We start from the raw sequence: 13,386 nt of genomic DNA on the forward strand, positions 1-13,386 counted from the left end.
CGACCGTCCCAGGCTCAATCTGAGGTTCAAGAAGGTCAACTGAACGAACAAATTAGTAATTTCTGAAACTTTTGAGGGTACTTTCACAATTTTAAATCATTTTGACCAGATTTGGATTTTCTGTTTTTTTTTTCTTAAATTATAAGATTCACAAACTAATTACTTTTTTTTGCTAGACGACGTCAAATTGGTTTTATTGATTTTAAAATAAAAAACGTAGGGTTTTTGTTGTATTAATCTGTTCATCATCCTTTGGCTTTGGTACTCTGATGAAACAGGAGCCAAGAGAGATAGAGAGAGAGAGAGAGACGATATCTTCCAGTAAAATTTATTCTTTCTGGTTATCCGCTCAGTCCTTTCTAAAGCTTAATCTCTAGTGGTTACGCACGATAAGATATTGCTTTGGTACTGTTCTGTTCTTTCTTGTTCGAGCTTTACTCAAGCATTAGATTTTTTTTTTTTTTTTTTTTTTAGTTTTCTTCAAGCTATTCTGTAGAGTTGTGATGTTTGCTTGAATCAGCTGATTTAGGTGAAACGGTTTGGTTAGTTCGCAATTTAGTTCGCAATCGAATATCTGCTTAGCAATCATGGAGAAATCTTGTTTTTAGAGATTTTGATTCGATACTTCACATAGGTTTCTAGAACATTCAAAATGCCTATTTTGTCTTCTGTTATACCTTTCGATCTTGCCATGTGAGTGTGACTAAACCCTCATTTCTTTGATTGCAGCTTAATTATCGCCAGCATCGATCTTGAAGAGGAGCACTGAATCACTCTTCTGTCTTTTTAAGTAGTTTCTGTAGTATTCAGCCATGTTAGATTCGTGTTTCAGTTAGATCAAGTCGGAAGATTGTGTTGTTTGTAATGGATAAACCTAGACATCAGCAGCAGCCTGGATACGAGACTGTTCCTCAACCCTTTGTGCCTGATCAAGCGAGTGCTCGTTTTCTACCTCTCAATCCAAACGCTTCTGATGTTAAACCTGTGCATAACTACTCTATACAGACAGGGGAGGAGTTTTCTCTCGAGTTTATGCGTGACCGGGTGATTCCTCAGAGATCTTCCAACCCCAACGGAGCTGGAGACATGAACCCTCCTAATAACACTGGTTATATGGAGCTTAGAGGTTTGCTAGGGATAAGTCACGCAGGATCCGACTGTGCTTCAGATGTCTCCAGGCTGAGTGCTGCAGAAAATGGCTTCAGGGATTATGACAGAACAAACCCTTCGGTTCACGAGTTTGATAATAAGCTTGGTCATGTCCAGTCAGCGCCGCAAGGTTCGATTAGTAAGGATAGAAGTCTAGGAAATTTAAATGGGTACGCAGCTTCTTCAGCCTCTGGTAGTGTAACAGCGAAGGTGAAGATTCTTTGCAGCTTTGGTGGGAAGATACTTCCACGCCCAGGTGATTCGAAGCTTAGGTACGTTGGAGGTGAGACGCACATTATTTCCGTAAGGAAGGACATATCTTGGCTGGCTCTTAAGCAAAAGATCCTTGAGATCTATTACCAAACTCATGTTGTCAAGTACCAGCTTCCTGGTGAAGATCTTGATGCGTTGGTGTCTGTATCGTGTGAAGAAGATCTCCAGAATATGTTTGAAGAGTATTATGAGATGGAAAATCGTGGGGGATCTCAAAAGCTTAGGATGTTTCTCTTCTCTATCAACGATCTGGATGATGATGCTCTTTTGGGGGTTAATAGAAATGATGGTGACTCTGAGTTTCAGTATGTTGTAGCTGTGAATGGTATGGACATTGGATTAGGAAGGAACTCAATCCTTAATGGGCGAGATATCTCTTCAGCAAACAACTTAGCTGAGCTTGATGTGCGGAACACGGAGGGTGTCAATAACATTAATGGAGATGTTGTTGGAGTTAGCGCACCGCAGCTGATGGCGAATGGCTTCCAACAATCCTCTGGTCAACAGTCCGAGTCTATTCCACCAAGCTCAACGCTTCATTATTCTCAATCTATTCCACCCAGTCCTGCATATCAGTTGCAGCAACCTGTCCCGCCAAGTTCTGCTCTTCATTATTCTCAGTCCATTCCCCATAGTTCCTCTATTCAGTATCCCCAATCTATAACTCCAGACTCCTCATTTCAGTATCCCCAATCTATAACTCCAGACTCTTCTTTTCAGTATCCACAATCCATCACACCAGGGTCTGCCAGCTCCTATGGAATGTTCCCTCCGTATTACGGGCATGTGGTTCAGCATGGAGAAAGAGAGCGGTTTCCTTTGTATGCTCACAATTCTAACTACTCCGCTGTCACAGAAACTACCGGTTCTATACCATTCCAAGGGCATGCCAATCAGCAAAGTGGCTGGCCTGAAGGGTATTTGTACCCTGGCACTACACCACAAAGCACGCAAGCAATAGTAGAGGAGCAAAAGGTATCACCTGATACGAAAGTTCATGAGCATGCTGAAGCTGAAAACCGTAAAACTTTGGCAAAGGATCACCAGAGTCCTCCTCAGTTAGATGATGTTGAGGTGAAGAATCACAATCATGTTCGGGAGGTGTCAGCAGCAACAACTACACCTAGCCAGGAGGCACATTTGCTTCCCCCTCGAGGAGACACACGGCAGAATGCTTCTCCAAAGCCTGCTACTTACCGTGATGCTGTCATTGCTGGGCAGGTTCCTCCATCTGGTAGTGAAGATCAGCTTTCAACTTCAACTGGTGCCTGTGGTCCTGTTCATAACGACTCTGAGTCAAATCTAATTGATCTGAACTATCCGGAGCCTATCCAGCCTCCACCGAGGGTTTATCGCTCTGAGAGAATACCTCGTGAACAGTTAGAATTGCTAAATCGTTTGTCGAAATCTGATGACTCTCTAGGCTCTCAGTTCCTAATGTCTCAGTCACAAACGAGCAATGCACAGCAAGATGGAGCAAAAGAAGCAGTTGGAAAGTCACATGAAGATTCCCAAACTGTTAATGGTGATGCTACCCACCAGAAGCATAAAAATGTTGAGACAGTCTTTGGAAATGATACGTTGGACTCCGAGCACCTGCGTAAAATCGCAAATCCTGATGATGCAAACAAGAACAGAATAGTCAATGGGACAGGTACTGAGATTGATGTTTCCAACTCGAGCCATGTTATCCCTGAAGAGCAAGCTTCCACTCGCCGTTCTGATTCTCTACAGGGAGACATTCTGATAGATATCAATGACCGGTTTCCTCGTGACTTCCTTTCTGAAATATTTTCAAAAGCAATCTCAGAGGATACATCGTCTGTCCATCCATATCCTCACGATGGAGCTGCTGTTAGCATGAATGTGCAGAATCATGATCCTAAAAATTGGTCGTATTTTCAGCAGCTGGCTGAACAACAGTTTATCCAAAGAGATGTTGCGAGTATTGACCAAGCTGATTCTCACTTTCCATCTGACATTAAAGATGGTGGAGAGAGCTCCAGATTGCATCACGTCACACCATTGAGTAGAGATGGTATTTCAACAAACCTTGCGGATCCTCAGTTGACTTTAGGTCGAGATTATGGGGATGGTTTTTCTGAAAGGAACGGCGGTGGCACTAGCACTATTCTCCCTAGTCCAGAGGATGATCAGATGAAGGTCACAGAGAGCGAAGAATTTGGTGCTATGGTGGAGAACCTGAGGTTGCCAGATTCTGAACCAAAGGTACGAGTTAGTAACAGCATTTTTATCTTATTTTATAATCCCCAAAACCACAAGTTTTACTAATGAGGATGGGAACTTCTAGGATGAAAAGACAGAAACAAGGCATGCTGCGGTTCCTCCACTTGGATCAGAGTCTGACTACGATGGCTTGCAGGTATGATCTATCCCCCCTGTGCTTCTACTAATGTTTTATTTACGTATTTTATAATAAACTGTTAAATATCATCAGATCATTAAGAATGAAGATCTTGAGGAGTTGAAAGAGCTTGGTTCTGGTACTTTTGGAACGGTGTACCATGGAAAATGGAGAGGATCAGATGTCGCTATCAAGAGGATCAAGAAGAGCTGCTTTGCTGGGCGGTCATCAGAGCAAGAGAGATTGGTGAGTTGTTTGCAAATCATTTCGTTATGCATTTTTCTTCTGGCCATGCCTACAGTTCATGGCAAATGTTATTTTCCACATTACTTTGGTTAATGTATAACTGATTTTCGGCAGACTGGTGAATTCTGGGGAGAGGCTGATATTCTTTCAAAACTCCATCACCCGAATGTGGTAGCATTTTATGGTGTTGTAAAAGACGGGCCTGGGGGGACATTGGCGACCGTGACAGAGTACATGGTTGATGGTTCTCTAAGGCATGTTCTGGTCCGCAGAGACAGGTAAAGTTCTTCATATTAGGTCTTCTGATAATAGTTTGTGTTCATTTAACTTATGCACTTTTCTCTTTTATTTACATGACCAGACATCTTGATCGTCGTAAGAGACTAATCATTGCCATGGATGCTGCGTTTGGAATGGAATATTTGCACTCCAAAAATATTGTTCATTTCGATTTGAAATGTGACAATCTACTTGTGAACTTGAAAGATCCTTCTCGTCCAATCTGCAAGGTAAACACGATTTGGGTAGACAATTTTCATGTTTATAAGATGACGTTACAACAAATCAGATAAATAACATGCTAATTCACCTCAGGTTGGTGACTTTGGTTTGTCAAAAATCAAGAGAAATACATTGGTATCTGGTGGTGTACGTGGAACCTTACCATGGATGGCACCAGAGCTTCTAAATGGAAGCAGCAGCAAAGTTTCAGAAAAGGTAAAATCATGCTTGATATAATGCCAGTGAATATCCAATAGCTACTTTGTCTTCAAGAATCACGAGTCGCTTATTTTCCCGTTCAAGAATTATTTGAGATAGAGTATATGTTTAGTTTCTTGAGAAGAGGATCTCATGCTAATACATGGCGTCATAGTATATTATGATTGAGAATGCAAACAAACTATGAGATCTATGATAGGGTTTAATCCTTCATTTTGTTGTTTTTTACCCGCAGGTTGATGTTTTCTCTTTTGGTATTGTTCTGTGGGAGATTCTGACCGGAGAGGAACCATATGCCAATATGCACTATGGGGCCATAATAGGTGTCATGCCTGTTTCACTTTTTCATTCATGTTCGGAATGAGATTTGAATGGATGATGACTTTGATTGTGAAAAAATGCAGGTGGGATAGTGAACAACACACTGAGGCCAACCATACCAGCCTTCTGTGACGATGAATGGAGAACACTAATGGAGGAGTGTTGGGCGCCAAACCCAACGGCAAGACCATCTTTCACGGAGATAGCTGGGCGCTTACGAGTGATGTCATCTGCAGCGACTTCGACCCAATCCAAGCCACCAACTCACAGAGCTTCCAGATGAGAGAACCCTTCTTTTCATTATGTGCAGTGAAAAAGTCGAAGTTTACAATTCTTTGTATTTTTTTCTTCACTTTATATACTTCAGTGTTTGAGGAGAGAGATTTCTCGACTCCTTTGTTATCTTTGGAAAAAAAAACTAGAAAAAAATGAAAAATAAATTTATATCATTGTTTTGTCTCTGTTTAATACACCACTGTTTAGTGTTTACCTTCACCAGTAACCATATTACAATAGTATCAGATACAGACAGAAGCAGAGTACAAAACTTTGCTAAATGCTCTCTATATGTTTGGACAATTTGGTTTATGAGAGGGACCATCTTTGTGGTGACAGGAGAAGAGTAAAAGCTTCTTCTAGCATCTGTGGAGTGGTGCAGGACGTAAATCAATTGGCTGATAGCTCACTCGATCCTTGTGAGGCAAAGGTTCCTCCTGAAATGTGTTTTTTTTTTTCCAAATTATCAACATTGATGTCAGATTACGTTTCTAGACTTCATTTGGAATCTAGAAGTTTATAAATAAACAATGAGCTTACCTCGTCTGCGTTTATCTGGAATGGTTTCACAAAATCCTCAAACATTAAAGGAGAAAGACTCTTCATTATCTCTTCAACTTCCTACAATATGAAAGACAAACTTCTTAGTCTGAGAGTGTCTGTGTACAGAATAATATTAAATTCACTTTCATACCAATCCAGTTATCCTTGATCGTTCCAGCAACTCTCCTGTGATCAAATCCAGAATGTGTCTGTTTGCTCTGAGAGCATCCATCGCAAGTTCTTCAGTCTCTTCAATATACTGTCACACAACCATTAAATCCCAATGTTTCAGCTTTGATCTACATGAGAGATTATCAATAAGATTTGGTGTGCTGAGTCAAATAAAGAGTAAGTACCCTTGTCAACTCGCGAGTGAATAGCTCGGATACTTCAATAGACATATCTGCCGGCATTACATGAGGATGGTCCCACTGAAATTTATCATGAAGCAGAGTAAAACACTATGAACTACTGAGAATGCCAATGCAAATGGGAAAGTACTAGTCTGTGATGAATGGATATACTCTGTATTTAATCAGCTCGCCGTCTGGATTATCTGGTAAATCCACCATTCCAATCTTTTTTACCAGTTGAGTGAGACCCAATTTTGTATTTTGGGGGCTAATCACCATTTCCCTGGCAATCTGGAAACAAAATATCAGATTCATATTTAAAATATGGACTAAAATTTACACCACAACTTTGAAGATATGTTCAGTTACATAGATGCTATTTGCTACAGAGTTGATGATTTAATCAGATGACATAAAAAGATAAGACTGAACTTACTTTTGTTATCTTCTCCAAGTCATCTTTTCCTCCGTCACTGACATCATCTCCAAAAACCACACGTTCAGCACAGCGTCCACCATGAGCTACCACCATTTGCATCTTCATATAACCAAATGTTGTATAACCTTGGTCTACCATGTCTTCGCGTGGATAGAACACTGATACAGCAGTTTCCTGTAAAATTCAAGAGGAGAGCTGTTGATTCAATCCATTATAACACTGCGTTGACAACAATTTATAATAACTGAACAAAGAGGTTTTGAAACGTACCTTGCCACCAGGAAGGAGCTGAGAAAATGCATGCCAGTCAAACCGAGGAAACAAATGAGCCAACACTATATGACCAGCCTCATGAACAGCCAGAAGTCTCTTCTTTTCATAAGATACCTAATGTTACATCAAAATCCAATAGTAAGGACTAAGGACCTTCTAGCTCTATGGTATCGTATGATTTGAGATAAATAGTACGAAGGATGTCGATACGAACACTTTGTTCACATTTCTGTTGCTCTTCCTCTGTAAGAAGTACACCCATACCCTCGAGCAATTGTTTATCTAACACATCAACAATGTCTTGCTGATATATAGACGAACGTCCCTTCCTCACCTGAGAATTTGAGTTAGGATCCTTCTCTAAGTATTGCATACTTCTGTCGGGAAATTGAGATACAGACACGAATATCACATACCGACATTATAGCTGCTTCATTAACAAGGTTCCGGATATCTGCCCCAGAGAACCCAACTGTCCGGAAAACAAGCTACAGGTAGAAAAGAGGGGAAGAGTATTTATGAGTGAGCAAACACCTATCTATCAAGATTACAAATTAGTAGGAAAAAAGTGCTTGCCTTCCCAAAGTCTATATCTTCAGCAAGGTTCTTCCCGGCGCTGTGAACTCCAAATATTTGCACCCTTTGCTTTGCATCAGGCAAACCAATATACAGCCGACGGTCAATACGTCCAGAGCGGACAAACTCAAGGTCGAGTTCATCAGGTCTATTGGTAGCGCAGATAAATATCACAGCTTGTCTCAATGAAAACCTATCAATACCTGTCTTTTCCTTCCTGCGTGTGGTACAATTTAAAGACATGAGAACCTTAATGCATATGCCATAAACCTCATAGAGAGGAAGGAACACGGAATCAAAAATCAAATGTCAGATAAATCTAGAAAACAAATAACATCCATCTCAGAACAAGTGCAGGGTCTTACTCTCCATCGAGCTGTGCAATTAAAGCTTCAAACGTTGCTCGTCTCCTTGGATCTTTCCTAGCATGTCTACCAGCAATAGCATCAATTTCATCCACAAACACAAATGCAGGTGCCTGGAGATAATATATAAAATCAGATCCACAATTATCGTGTGAGTATATAGCAAATGAGGGCTTACATTTCGTCTCGCCACTGAAAACATCTCATTGATCTTTGCGGCACCACTTTTTTCACTGTCTGTGAACTCCGCACCAGACGCAAACACAAATGGTAGTCCACTTTCCTTTGCCAGTGTTCGCGCAAAAAGTGTTTTCCCTGTCCCAGGAGGTCCAGAAAGAAGCACACCCTGACTCAAAACCCAAAAACAGAATGAGAATTTGAGCCTAGATCAAACCATTAATCACATGCCAGTGTGGGTCAAGCTGTATTTTACCCTGACAAAGGGAACATCTTTTTCATAGTATTGCATTGGGTTTCCCATGTAGATCATTAGCTCATCAAGAAGATCCCAAACATCACCGCCTAGTACCACTTCCTTGTACATTGATTTTGTCTCACTGACATCTCCAACCGGCTGGATGAAAATTAGAAGAACTTATCAATAGAAGTGTGAACATGTTTGAAGAAGGCCATACATCAACGAAGCAAAAAGGTTATGATGATTACCAGTATAAAATTTTCCGCATAAGCCATATCAAACAGCTGATTATACTTCTTGTATAGAAACCGCTTTGATGTGATGAGGAGAAGCATGGCGGATTCTCTTATAAACCATAGAATTAGTATCCCAGGCAGAAGTGCAATGAACACTTTCATGAAGTAGTGGATCTGCCTTTTCTGAAGGAGATCCACCTCAACTCCGGAGTTAGAAATAGTCTCAAACAAGTATGGATCTAATGGAATGTCAACCTAGAAAATGAATAATAAGAAATGGTGAATGTACATCCTTCAGTTTTAATACATGCAGTTATGTGTTTTTTTTTTTACTTACAATATATTCTAGAGGGAAACCTTCTTTCATTGTCACATACAGTCTCTTTAGATCTTCCGTGAAGACAACAGCTGCAACCTGTTAAAACACACACACACAGTGATATCAACATAAGCTCAAGAACAAAGAAGTAAAAAGATATATCATCCTATACCGCTCACAATCCCAAATCTGAGCAAGAGTAGAGGTTAGAGTTATACCTCCGAAGAATCAAGCTTCTGAAGAAAATAGGTATAAGGAAGCTTAGGGCGATAACGCCACCATCTCTTTGATATCCAGAGAGCTCTTGTTCCCTCAGTTTCAGAGGTCTTTTCAACAACATCTTTGCGAAGACTTTTCTCCACCTCTTTCATATCAAACTCAACAACGTACTTGGCCCTTGAGGAGTTTAGCTGCTCTGATATTTTTTCTCTTTCCAGCATTTCCTTCCAGGTTGCAAGCCTTTCCTGCCATGTACCTACACTGCCTCCAACTTCACCTACCATACGAAGATACAACAAAGAGAGGTTAGATGGTCAAAAGCAAGCTTACCAATGCCTCCGTCTAAAATGTATATGCACTAACCAGAGACACCCAAATCACGGCTTAGTTTCTTCTTTGCCTCTGTCTGAATCCTCGCATTTCTGTCAATAATTTTTTTGAGAGATCCCTCTGTTGACTCCAGATCATCATCCCATGCATTTTCTCCAACATAGGAAGTATCGTGGACAAGTGTTCCATCAGGCGCTTCAATGAACCTTTTTAGTTTCAAGCCTTTAGGTGTTGTCTTCCTCCACATATTTCTCTTAAACCTGCAACGCTAGGAAAAAAATATCAGGACATAGACATCCTAGCAAGTCCTCCACTAAACACAATATACTTTACTCTTCCCACTCTTGAATTTACAAATGGAAACTGAGGATTAGGAAGCACGCACTTATCTATATTGTCAGGAGATGGCTCAGGGATCAAAGCCTCCATAAAAGACTCAGTTAACTCTCTTCTTTCTCGTTCTATACGGGGAGCTTGGACGGCAACATAAACTCTTTGACAAGAAAACAACAGCGCAAAAGCATATATCATCAATGCAGCAACTCGTCTACCGTCCCAATTCTTGATGTCCTGTTACAAAAACATCTTCTCTCGTTAAGAAACTACAGGAAGTACTTAGAGATTAAAATGCTGAACAGCTTACCTTCCAGTGTTCCCACTTGTTCCAATCAATAAACGAAGGCACTAACTCAGTCCTAAAGCGAGTCAACTCGCCCTGGCCCTTCTTCACGCTAGCCTTAACACGACCCACATACTCATCCACTCTCGCACCTGCTTCTTCCGGGTCAAACCCAGTTTCCTTCGTCACAGACTCTCCAATCCCCTCCAGGCCAATACGGAGAGACTGCGTCAACCTAAACCACGAGAACCCTCCACCGTTATTAGACGAAGACCCATCACTACTTTCAGACGCGTAGACGCGAAAGATCGGATTTTTCCTTGTAACTCGGTGTCCATACTTAGCGGGACACCGAACAAGACCGGAACTTTTAGGTCTTTTGAGCAAGTTCGTCGGCGAAGAGATAAGAGGGTTCGGTTTATACGGAATCGCAATCTCCATTGAAAGAAATCTCAAGTTCAATTGAGCAAAACCAGAAACACTTGGGGATTTTCCCGGTTAAACGAGCTGAAACAAGGGAAGGAAACAAGGCACAGTCTCGTATCTCCGGCAAGACCTGCGCTTCTCTTCCGGTAAGGAAGGTTTATCTACTAACACACTGTGTTTAGTTCGAAAGAAGATGATGCTAAAACTAAAACAGGCTCGAGCCCTGTTAAGGTCCAATAATATCTTTTGGCCCAATATACAGAAATTTAGTTACGAGTAGACAAGGCCCATTATATATGACACGTGGACCCCAAGGGGAGAGATAATGGCAAAAACCGTAATTAAATAATCATCACGGGCCCACCATTTTACTTTTATATGCACAGTCTCTCGTCTTCCACCAACTCAGCCACTACATCATCTCTGCTTCGATCGTCCTCTCTCTTAGCATCAGTCAACTCATGTGAGTATATTCTCTAGCTTGTGCTCTTAGATTCTCATCAAATCGCTTTGGATTAAGATTCGCGCCATATGCTCTATATCTGTTGTACCGTTTTTGTTTGGTTTCTCGGTCAATCTCATAGTCGCGTTGTGCACCTTGCAGTGTTTACATCTGTTCATCTACTATGGCGACGAAGAGAAGCGTTGGAACGTTGAAGGAAGCTGATCTGAAGGGAAAGAGCGTGTTCGTGAGGGTTGATCTCAACGTTCCTTTGGATGATAACTCTAACATCACTGATGACACCAGGATTCGTGCCGCTGTTCCTACCGTTAAGTACTTGATGGAAAACGGATCTAGAGTTGTTCTCTGCAGTCACTTGGTATGTCTTCTCCTTTATTAGCTCGTTTGGTTTTTTTTTATTACAGAGCTTGTTTATTTGATCGGTTACATATGTAGATGTGGCTTTCGTACATGACAGTTTATGTCTTGTGTGAATTCGTACATGACAGTTTATGTCTTGTGTGAATCATTTGTTTAAGTAGTGTCGCTCTCCTTCGAACATCGGTATTCAGTTATCTGTTTTTTTCACCTCATACACAACCTTATCTGTTTTGGTCTGATCTGTTTTATTAGCTCGTTTGGTTTTATTACAGAGCTTTGTTACTTGATCAGTCTGTATATGTAGATGTCTTCGTTTTATTACATGATAGTTGATGCTTGTGTGAATCATTTGCTTAAATGATGCCGGCTGCATTTGCATGTTTTTCTAATTGCTCTTTGAACATTGATATTCAGTTATGTTATGTCTTGACAATGCTTGTTACTTACGTTGAGTTCCTTTTTGTAACTGTTGGATGTCTCTAATATGAATTATATGTTTCAGGGTCGTCCAAAAGGTGTTACCCCTAAATTCAGCTTAAAGCCTCTTGTGCCGAGGTTGTCTGAGCTTCTTGGGATTGAGGTTGTAATGGCAAATGACTCTATTGGTGAGGAAGTCCAGAAACTAGTCGCAGGACTACCTGAAGGAGGTGTTCTGCTATTGGAGAATGTGAGGTTCTACAAGGAAGAAGAGAAGAACGACCCTGAATTTGCCAAGAAGCTCGCTGCCCTTGCTGATGTCTATGTCAACGATGCTTTCGGAACTGCTCACAGAGCCCATGCTTCCACTGAGGGAGTTGCCAAATACTTGAAGCCTTCTGTCGCTGGTTTCCTCATGCAGAAGGAACTTGATTACCTCGTCGGAGCTGTGGTAAACCCCAAGAATCCTTTTGCCGCCATTGTTGGAGGTTCAAAGGTTTCGACGAAGATTGGTGTCATTGAGTCGCTCCTGTCCACCGTTGACATCCTTCTTCTTGGTGGAGGTATGATTTATACTTTCTACAAGGCACAAGGACACTCTGTCGGATCTTCTCTTTTGGAAGAGGACAAGCTTGACTTGGCCAGGTCGCTCATGGAGAAGGCCAAAGCCAAAGGTGTCTCTCTTTTACTCCCAACCGATGTGGTTATTGCTGACAAATTCGCTCCTGATGCTAACAGCAAGGTAACAACAGTTTGTGTCTGAACAAAAAAACATGTGTGTTTGATCTTATTCTGTTAAAAAAGCTGAGACACATGTGAACTCTTTGCAGATAGTGCCGGCCACGGCAATCCCAGATGGCTGGATGGGACTAGATATTGGTCCAGACTCCATCAAGACATTCAGCGAAGCGCTGGACACAACCAAGACCATCATCTGGAATGGTCCCATGGGTGTTTTTGAATTTGAAAAGTTTGCAGCTGGAACTGAGGTACTAGCAACTGTTACTGTTACTTTAAATTCATCGTATACTAACATTTTATCGCCCCAAATTACATAAACCAAAGTTTTATCAAACGTCATGTAACTTCAACATGTTTGTTAACTGAAAAAGCTACCCCAACTTAACGAAACCTGATCTATTGTCTTGTTTCATCACCAGGCTGTAGCAAAGCAGCTGGCGGAGCTGAGCGGAAAGGGAGTGACCACAATCATAGGAGGAGGTGACTCTGTCGCTGCCGTTGAAAAGGTTGGTTTGGCTGACAAGATGAGTCACATCTCTACAGGAGGCGGTGCAAGTTTGGAGCTTCTAGAGGGAAAGCCACTCCCAGGAGTCCTCGCTCTCGACGACGCTTGAGAATATTTTAAGTTCCTGTCCATGTTATTTATTATACATCGTGTACCAAGTCGTCTGGTTTTCTTGTAGCCAGAGCAAGCCATTAATATTGTCAGCTTGAGAGTTCTCTACGGCTTTCTTTTAGTTTGGAGCCTATTTAATAATAAAGAGATGAAACTCTGAGTAGTTAAGTCCTGTTTTTTATATGATTGTCTATCACACTGTTGGCTGTCTGAATCTCTGGATTCGTTTCAAAATGATTGAATCTCCCTGATAAGAGAAACAGTCATCAATTTGTTTGTTCGTAACAGAAAAAGAAATCACCTGGTTATGAATGTTTGTTTCC

The 13,386-nt window shown here is 41.3% G+C and overlaps 3 protein-coding genes across 5 annotated transcripts; 2 read left to right on the top strand and 1 right to left on the bottom strand.

Moving 5' to 3' along the window:
- Positions 1–171: 171 nt before the first annotated feature.
- LOC106405637 lies at positions 172–5,523 on the top strand. 3 transcript variants are annotated; one of them, XM_013846155.3, is made up of 9 exons: positions 172–405; positions 730–3,651; positions 3,734–3,805; positions 3,881–4,033; positions 4,148–4,311; positions 4,395–4,542; positions 4,628–4,750; positions 4,989–5,076; positions 5,158–5,523. In XM_013846155.3, exons 2-9 carry the CDS (start codon positions 865–867, stop codon positions 5,355–5,357), a joined length of 3,735 nt encoding a protein of 1,244 aa, XP_013701609.2. In that variant the 5' UTR covers positions 172–405; positions 730–864; the 3' UTR covers positions 5,358–5,523. The 3 variants fall into 3 exon arrangements, with proteins under 3 accessions (XP_013701609.2, XP_048591679.1, XP_048591680.1); XM_048735722.1 differs by having other exon boundaries at positions 196–340; XM_048735723.1 differs by having other exon boundaries at positions 266–321.
- Positions 5,500–10,646, bottom strand: LOC106353400 (ATP-dependent zinc metalloprotease FTSH 12, chloroplastic-like). Its single transcript, XM_013793156.3, has 19 exons — positions 10,065–10,646; positions 9,807–9,991; positions 9,455–9,681; positions 9,091–9,368; positions 8,891–8,968; positions 8,566–8,808; positions 8,333–8,473; positions 8,078–8,245; positions 7,900–8,012; positions 7,535–7,751; positions 7,375–7,446; positions 7,173–7,292; positions 6,956–7,072; positions 6,683–6,859; positions 6,418–6,537; positions 6,250–6,324; positions 6,045–6,152; positions 5,891–5,971; positions 5,500–5,787 (listed from the first exon to the last, which is right to left on the bottom strand). The coding sequence occupies exons 1-19, from the start codon at positions 10,479–10,481 to the stop codon at positions 5,710–5,712; spliced, it is 3,015 nt and encodes a 1,004-aa protein (XP_013648610.2). The 5' UTR covers positions 10,482–10,646; the 3' UTR covers positions 5,500–5,709.
- Positions 10,647–10,829: 183 nt separating this feature from the next.
- On the top strand, positions 10,830–13,226 carry LOC106406490 (phosphoglycerate kinase 3, cytosolic-like). The gene is made up of 5 exons (XM_013847168.3): positions 10,830–10,929; positions 11,071–11,287; positions 11,792–12,448; positions 12,537–12,695; positions 12,867–13,226. The coding sequence occupies exons 2-5, from the start codon at positions 11,093–11,095 to the stop codon at positions 13,059–13,061; spliced, it is 1,206 nt and encodes a 401-aa protein (XP_013702622.2). The 5' UTR covers positions 10,830–10,929; positions 11,071–11,092; the 3' UTR covers positions 13,062–13,226.
- The last annotated feature ends 160 nt before the right edge of the window (positions 13,227–13,386 follow it).

The sequence above is a fragment of the Brassica napus genome, chromosome A7 (genome assembly GCF_020379485.1).
Source record: "Brassica napus cultivar Da-Ae chromosome A7, Da-Ae, whole genome shotgun sequence".
In the NCBI taxonomy this organism is placed as follows: Eukaryota; Viridiplantae; Streptophyta; class Magnoliopsida; order Brassicales; family Brassicaceae; genus Brassica; species Brassica napus.

Coding starts and splice junctions, on each gene's coding strand:
- LOC106353400 (XM_013793156.3), bottom strand. CDS start 10,481: ATGGAGATTGCGATTCCGTATAAACCGAACCCTCTTATCTCTTCGCCG. Junction 8,809..8,890: donor GTTTCCCTCTAGAATATATT/GTAAGTAAAAAA, acceptor TTCATTTTCTAG/GTTGACATTCCATTAGATCC. Junction 8,474..8,565: donor ATGCGGAAAATTTTATACTG/GTAATCATCATA, acceptor ATTTTCATCCAG/CCGGTTGGAGATGTCAGTGA.
- LOC106406490 (XM_013847168.3), top strand. CDS start 11,093: ATGGCGACGAAGAGAAGCGTTGGAACGTTGAAGGAAGCTGATCTGAAG. Junction 12,449..12,536: donor CTCCTGATGCTAACAGCAAG/GTAACAACAGTT, acceptor AACTCTTTGCAG/ATAGTGCCGGCCACGGCAAT. Junction 12,696..12,866: donor AGTTTGCAGCTGGAACTGAG/GTACTAGCAACT, acceptor TTTCATCACCAG/GCTGTAGCAAAGCAGCTGGC.
- LOC106405637 (XM_013846155.3), top strand. CDS start 865: ATGGATAAACCTAGACATCAGCAGCAGCCTGGATACGAGACTGTTCCT. Junction 3,652..3,733: donor TGCCAGATTCTGAACCAAAG/GTACGAGTTAGT, acceptor GGGAACTTCTAG/GATGAAAAGACAGAAACAAG. Junction 3,806..3,880: donor CTGACTACGATGGCTTGCAG/GTATGATCTATC, acceptor AAATATCATCAG/ATCATTAAGAATGAAGATCT.